Source organism: Medicago truncatula, chromosome 7, assembly GCF_003473485.1.
Source record: "Medicago truncatula cultivar Jemalong A17 chromosome 7, MtrunA17r5.0-ANR, whole genome shotgun sequence".
Lineage (NCBI taxonomy): Eukaryota > Viridiplantae > Streptophyta > Magnoliopsida > Fabales > Fabaceae > Medicago > Medicago truncatula.
The window spans coordinates 50,060,105-50,067,999 of record NC_053048.1 but is presented as its reverse complement, the minus strand read 5'-3'; the positions used below and the strand labels follow the sequence as shown (position 1 = coordinate 50,067,999).

The 7,895-nt window shown below is 32.7% G+C and overlaps 2 protein-coding genes across 2 annotated transcripts; both read left to right on the top strand.

Annotated features, from left to right (window-relative positions):
- Positions 1–555: 555 nt before the first annotated feature.
- On the top strand, positions 556–1,317 carry LOC25499468 (NDR1/HIN1-like protein 10). Its single transcript, XM_013594741.3, has one exon. It carries the CDS (start codon positions 632–634, stop codon positions 1,313–1,315), a length of 684 nt encoding a protein of 227 aa, XP_013450195.1. The 5' UTR covers positions 556–631; the 3' UTR covers positions 1,316–1,317.
- A 4,704-nt stretch (positions 1,318–6,021) lies between these two features.
- Positions 6,022–7,014, top strand: LOC25499467 (NDR1/HIN1-like protein 10). The gene has a single exon (XM_013594740.3). It carries the CDS (start codon positions 6,157–6,159, stop codon positions 6,838–6,840), a length of 684 nt encoding a protein of 227 aa, XP_013450194.1. The 5' UTR covers positions 6,022–6,156; the 3' UTR covers positions 6,841–7,014.
- Positions 7,015–7,895: the final 881 nt, after the last annotated feature.

Sequence of the window (7,895 nt, the reverse complement as noted above, 5' to 3'; positions counted from 1 at the left end):
TAACTAAATGACATATAAAGATATGTGATTAGATAAGTGTATCCATTAATCCTCTAAAAAAAAGTGTATAGAATTTTTTACACTGTATGCAATAATTTATCTCTTCAAATTTTTTATTTTTATAAAAGTAAAAAAAACTCTTAATTTTTAAATGATGTGATTTTAAAACAAATTATATTAATTCTTTAATTAACCTTGAACGGCTACAAATATGATGTAAATAATGTTATTACGCACACATGTGATGACAAGATCCAATGTCAAAGTCTTGGAGAATTATAGTAGCAGCCAAAATAACGAAGAGGAGGCTAGACCAACACCAGTATTTTAAAATGGCACTACTCCACCCAAGTTGTATGCCCATGGGCCATGTCCACATTGGATAATCTAAGACTACCGTCAACACATTAATCTGCCATTGATCGTTTCCTTACTCGACCTAAGTTTTTTATTATTAAATCAAAACATGCATAGATTCTTCAATGAATTTCCTTTCTATATATACGCACACACCATCCATTTGTTCATCATCTCATAATTCACAACAATATCTCTAATTCCCTTCCTTGTTTTCTTTGTCACACTTACATCACATATTTACCTCGTGTTTGTTTACTGATCATAAGCAAGTATGCAACCTCAATTAAGCGATTCTTACTATGGACCTGCCATTCCACCGACACGAGGGCAATCCCGCAATCGCCACCACCGTGGCAGAAGCTGTTTCAGCTGTCTCTTCAGCATCTTTTGGAAGCTTATAATTGCTCTTATTGTTCTCTTTGGTCTCATAATCCTTATCTTCTTTCTCATTGTTCAACCCCGTGCATTCAAGTTCTATGTTACGAAAGCCGAACTAACACAATTTGACCACACAAACAACACACTATACTACAACATGGTGCTCAACTTCACATCCCACAACCCAAACAAAAAACTTGGCATCTACTACGACAAAGTTGAAGCTCAAGCATTCTATGAAGGGTCGAGGTTTTCTAATGTAGATGTTATCACACACATGAACTCATTTCGTCAAGACAAGAAGAATAGCAATCCCATGACCGGTGTTTTTTCTGGTCAAAAACTATTGATGCTCGACAATGATCAAATTTCGGAGTTCAACAAAGATAAGAATGTTGGAGTTTATGATATCTATGTGAAGCTCTACTTTAGGATTAGGTTTAAACTTGGAGACTCCATATCCAGAAAGTTCAAACCTAAGGTCAAATGCGACCTCACAGTTCCTTTGAGCACTCGTAATGCAACTGACTTTACCTTCATTCGACTTATACCCACCAAGTGTGATGTTGAGTTCTAAGTTCTAAGCTAGTAATTTCTTGAAATTTTATTTGAATTTCTTTCTTCTATCTCATTTATATTTTTGTACGTAATTCTGATAATGGACATGAAATTTGTTGTTATATTATTTATTCTTTGATAGTGTGATACGATCATACGTACCATCCATGCAATGTACTCTAGTTGTTTTTGTTTTAATGGGAATGCAATGTAGTGCTTAAAAATTGTTTTTATTTTTCTTGTTTTTGTATAGAGTGGGTTTGAATGAGATGATTATATTTATAGAGAAATTAGTCTTAGATGATTCAAATGCTTCAGCTAATATATCTACCTTCATTTATATTACTTTTTTTTTTTTTTGTTTAGAAGGAGTTATTAAAATTCTTCTTTCTTAACATATGATGAAACGTGATTTTAAGGTGGTGATATGATGAAGCGTGATTCAGAATGAGAACTTTAAATGTTTTGGGCTGAAATTAAAATTTTAGAAAATTTGAGAGATGAACTTACGAATTTTGAAAAATATGGTGACCCATACTAAAAATTTGAAATATTTAGGGACCGGTCTATTTTTATATAATTTATGGGGTCAATATGCAAATTTTGGATAGGTATAGGAATCAATCTGTAAAAATTTGAAAGAGGGACTAATTTGAATAAATTATAAAATAAATAAACTCATTTTTTTTAGTTGAGTCTATATTATTAGGTAGCTAATTAATATATATATATATATGAGGAATGCTGCTACAACACACCCACTCACTTTTGTAAAGGTGTGTTTTAGCATGATGCACCTTTATGAAATGGATAAAAAAACCACTTTTCCTTTTTAAAAGCTGTTTTAAGTAGTGGCCAGTTTTGTAATTTGATATTAATTTATTTCTTTAAATTAAAATTGTCCAGATTTTTTCCTCTTCCACACCTGTTTCACACGTTAATAATGGCTGGAATGGATTCCAAATTGGTGTGGTCTATCTACTCTTTAGAATGAACATTCCCTTGCACTTAATTAACAACACGATGGAGAAAATACTAAGGTTAACAATATCATATCATATAGTTTTTGAGCCAAATTTGATGTTGGCAAATTATAATGAAGAAGTTTCCTATGATTTATTCATATCATACTATCATTTTAGTATGAAATGGACAAAAAAAATTGATGCCATGAAGAAGAAGCTTGATATGCATTTCCGTGTTCTAAGTTTTTGATGATCAAGGGGATGCAAGCCCACCACAAAGATCATTGCAAGTTTCCTAGAACAAGAAGGAAACGGGAAAAGAAAGTGAAGAACAGTGACTAAGAGACTTAGGAAAGAGAATTTGGTGGACCCAAGACTAGGGAATTTAGAAATAAATAAAAAATAAACATTTGAATGTCAATTACAATTGTGTCCCTTAATTTTGTCTTTTTTTAAAATAAACTAAAGGGTCTTTTTGCCTAACACTGTGTTTGGTTGAGATAAAATAGGAAAGAGAGAAAGAGGGAAGAGAGAAGTTGGATAGAGAGAAGCCACTTCTCCTGTTTGGTTTAGAAGAGAGATTAGAGAGAGAGACCAAATTTTGTGGGACCCATGCCTGTTTTATTTCTCTCCTGGAGTGCAAAGAAATGGAGTACACAGCTTAACTTTTTCCTCTTTTCCAAAATTGTCCCTAGTGGGGTCGCTAATATACATACAACTAGGGTTGGCAATGAACCGAACCAACTCGATTATAGTTCGACATTCGACTCGATATTTAATCCGTTGAACTTGGTTCATGAACCTAATGAGCTGGACTTGAGCCGAAAATTAAGTTCGTTAATTAGATGAGCTGAACTTGAGCTACATATAGTTCGACTCGTTAGATTCATGAGATGACTCGATTATCGATTATATATATAAATCAATTTGAGTTAGTTTTTAAATTTTTTTAATTCAAATGTGGCTGAATACAATTTTGTCTTGAAGGGAAGAGCAGTTGGAGTTTAAAAGTAAAAGAATATTATGAATTTTGTTCACAACTAATTGAATTTTGTTGGATTTTTTGTCTCTGTTACTTGTATCAGATATTTTTCTTCGTAATTATGCAACTATTAACTTTATATAATTTATGTCTATTATATGCATGCTTGTGGGAACTTTTATTTTAATTCAATATTTAATTTTAAAATATATATATATATATATATATATATATATATATAATATCAAAGATCTATAAATTAACTTTTTATTTTTATTTTTTTTGAACAAATTGAGCAACCGAACTGAACCTAACGAGCCGAACTGAACTGTTCGTGAACTTTAAATGAGCCGAACTCGAGCTGAAAAAATAGTTCGTGTCGAACTCGAGCCAAGTTTCGAGCCGAACCAATTCTTATCGAGTCGAGCCGAGCTCAGGCAGGTTCGGTTCGACTCGACTGATTTCCAGCCCTACATACAACTACCATACAGTATTTTCAAGTTTTGGGTTGTAGGCTTATACTATGTCAAGAACGAAAGCATGTCAAAAAAAAACTAAAACTCAAATCTGCCTTTACCTCTTTGATCTCTTTTATTATAATAAAATTAAACTACTATTTAGTTAAGTAATGAAATAGTTTAACCAACTAGAGTATAGTATTATATAGTTAACTAATGAAATAGTATTTTAAATAAATAATTATTTAAGTAAAATAGATTATTTAATTTCTTTGTAAAAAAAACTTAATTTCTTAATTAAATTAGTGTAAAAAATTATATCAATTAATTTATATAAGAAACTAATTCAAATATAATAAAATTGTATATTAAAGCTCTTAGGGCAAGGATATTTTGGTCTTTTCAAAAATTTAACACACTTCTTTCTTCTTTATTTCTCTCACTTCTCTCTTGTACCAAACAATATGTCAAATCTACTATATTTCTCACCTATTTCTCTCTTCCTATACTCTCTCCTACATACTTCTCTCTTCACAATTTCTCTTATAAACCAAACACACCTTAAATGAAAAAGGTGCATCATGCTAAAACACACCTTCACAAAAGTGAGTGGGTGTGTTGTAGCATTCCCCTATATATATACACTCCCTCCGGTCCTTATTATAAGAAGAAAAAAATAATCTTATACAAAAATAATTACACCTTAAAAATAACCTTAATTGAACCAATGCAGAAATTAATTGTTGTAACTTTTTTGATATTTTTACAAAAATAACCTTATACAAAGTTGGTTATAGAAGTCTTTGAATCAATAACTACACCTTAAAAATTGTGACATTTTTAAAATAGGACCAAATATATTTTTGAAAATTTTATTATATTAAAGACTAGAGGGAGTAGAATCAGAGGCTCGGAGCTATATATGTGTATATGTGAGGTAGCTTTGGCTAAGAGCTATTTGAAAACGGCAAAGGTAGATTTGTTATTGGCGTAGAAAGAATAACATCATATTTCATTTAGTACAAAGAATAACCCCTTAATCAAATTAAAAAAAAAAAAAACTTGATCAATTTAGTACAAAGAATAACATCAGATTTTATTGACATAGATTTGTTGTTGTTGTGGGTTCTTCTTCTTCGTTTATTGTTGTTGGTTGTTGTTGCAGCCTTCGTTTAGAAGTGGGGTTGAGAAAGTGATGATTGTGTTGGGTTTTCGTAGCGGTACAGTGACGAGGGAGGTAGTCACGGTGGCCAGCGTATCGATGGTGACGGCGAGAGGAAAAAGACGGTGATTGTGCGGATCTAAAGCCAGGTTGTTAGATGTTCATGGATTTCTTTGGTGAATTTGGAAAGAGATAGAATTTTGAATTCTTTATTTTCTAATTTTTCCTGGAAATTTACTCCTTGCAGAAGAAAAGCAAAGAAATTGTTAAAGAAATTAGAAGAGTCAATTATAAGCCATTATAAGGTGAGAGGCGAAAGCAATGATTTTTTCAGCATAAGTAATTTTGAATGGGAAAGACACGGTGACTGTTGATGAATTTGGGAATGGAAGAATAAAAGAGGGGTTAGGGATTTGAGTTGAAGTGAATCAATTGAGAAGGGAAGAATAAAAAGAAATGATAAAAAAAAAAAAAAAAAATTATAATTATGAACATGCTGAAAAACTATTTGTTTTGCTGGGTTTTTTTTGTATGAGGGTTGATGAAGGTGGATGAGGAAGATGATGAAGAAGTTGAATGAAGCTGATGATTGCATAAATCCTAACGTTTTTTTTTTTTTAAATTAAACTAACGGAAAGCACCAAAATATGTAACAAAGAGAAATTTAAGGGACCAAAATAAATCAATTTTTAATTAGGGGACCAAACCAATATTAATTAAATAGTTAAGGGACCAAAAAGACAAATTAGCCTTACTTATACCTATGTGATGACAAGATTAAATGTCAAAGACTTATATAAGTATAACTGCGGCTATTAACAAGTGGATGTTACATTTAAAGGATGTCTATATATCATTACTCTTTAAAAATTGTACCCACTCAAAGGGAATTTGTGTCTCTCGTAAGAATGTTTCTTTGTTCAATCACCTTCGTAGTTGTTTCGGACCAGGCTGGGAACGAAACTCAGTCCACAATCTCCATCAAACTTTGCACCGGTCAAAATCATCTACCACATTGATATAACTTCCTTAACAAAGAAGAAATTGAATAGTAGTTATAGCAAATATTCAACACGTTACGTTCACGAACTTATTACAACCGCGTTATCCCATAAAAAATCCAACCCCTATTCCTTTCTATATATACACACCACACTTTGCTCCTAATTTATATCATCACAACCCACATCAATTTCTCTCCATCAAACCTTCATTATATATCTTCTTCTCTTCCTTTAATTACTATCAAATTAAAATATCAAAATTCTCGTGTTCATTTGCTCATCATAGAACATGGCCGATAACAAGCAACCACAATTAAATGGTGCCTACTATGGACCCGCCATTCCACCACCAGCACAACCTCGCCCTCGCAGCCACCGAAGCAGAAGTTGTTGTTGCTGTCTCTTCAGTTTCTTCTGGAAGCTTTTAATTGCGCTCATAGTTCTTGCTGGCCTCGCAGTCCTTATCTTCTATCTCGTTGTACAACCCCGCGGCTTCAAGTTCTATGTCGACGAAGCCAATCTAACTGAATTCGACTACAGCAACAATACACTAAACTACAACATGGTGCTCAACTTCACAGCACGTAATCCAAACAAAAAACTCAACATCTATTATGATAAAGTGGAGGCACGAGCATTCTACGAAGGGTCAAGGTTTGCCAATGTTGATGTGATCACACACATGAACTCATTTCGCCAATACAAGAAGAGCAGCAACCCCATGAGTGCTGTTTTCTCAGGACAACATGTTTTCGTGCTCGACAGCGATCAAGTCTCCGAGTTTAACAAAGACAAGAGTGATGAAGTTTATGATATCTATGTGAGGCTTTACTTTAGGATTAGGTTCAGACTTGGGGATTTGATATCGGGTGATTACAAGCCTAAGGTGAAATGTGACTTCAAAGTTCCTTTGAGTTCTAAAATTAGCAATGCAACATTCACTAGGACCAAGTGTGATGTTGATTTCTACTAATGTCAGCATCTGATCGTTTTCTTGGCACAACAGTATTCATAAGGATTTGATTTCTTTACGGTTTTCTTCATTATTTTTTTTCTGTACGTGATATTTGTTGTTGTTCTATTCATTCTTTGGTTGTACATAACGATCATACCTTTATATGCGATAAATAATTATTTTCATTAGTTCTCTGGATTTTTATTTTGTTATTAATTTAATTCATACCATTAATCCTAATAGTTTCTAACAAACAAGACCATTCACCAAAAAAAAAAAAAAAGACTCGTTATATACTAAAAAAAGACCATTAGCAATAATATTTAGCTAATAAACTCAGTCAAGCAATATACTCTCAACCATAAACTCCCCTCAAGTCCGGGTGTTAGACCATTTTTTTTTTAAGAGGTCCGGGTGTTACGTTGTTTGGCTAATTTGTACGCGAAGTACTGTGAAGGTGCACGTGGAGTCCTATGCATATTACCGCATAGGAGCACACCATGATCAACCAAAGCCGTCAAAATTATCTCTAACGGTTTTCAGGATTCACGTCGTAAAACTCGGAGACATTCAATTGGTCTCTGGATTAGTTGATCCTTCAAGTGAATACCGAATTAAAAAAATAGTATAAAAACTAATTATCTCGGAATTAAATATTCTCAGAGTGATAATTTATAGTACGTTACTAACATTATGTTGAGTCAAGTTGAATTCAACTCGGATTACTTAAAGCAAGGTCTTATGACTTATGATTCTTGTGAGTGAAAAAATATGGTCATAACTAAAGGTGTTTGACCAATTAAGTTGATCATTGATTAATCGAAGAATTTGATTAATACTACGCACTTTTTTTTTGAAGAAGTTAAAATGAAGTTTATTCAAAATATAAAGAATCCTAACAAACACAAGGAATGCTTGGTTAGGAGACTTAAGTAGGAACATACAAAGGAAAAATGTGTCGTATATATGTAGAACACTCAAACAAACAATCATGCATCAAATACAAACTTCTACAAACAAACCAAAAACACCCTCTACTGAGGGCCCCCGAAACCAATAAAAACTAAACACTA

Coding starts and splice junctions, on each gene's coding strand:
- LOC25499468 (XM_013594741.3), top strand. CDS start 632: ATGCAACCTCAATTAAGCGATTCTTACTATGGACCTGCCATTCCACCG.
- LOC25499467 (XM_013594740.3), top strand. CDS start 6,157: ATGGCCGATAACAAGCAACCACAATTAAATGGTGCCTACTATGGACCC.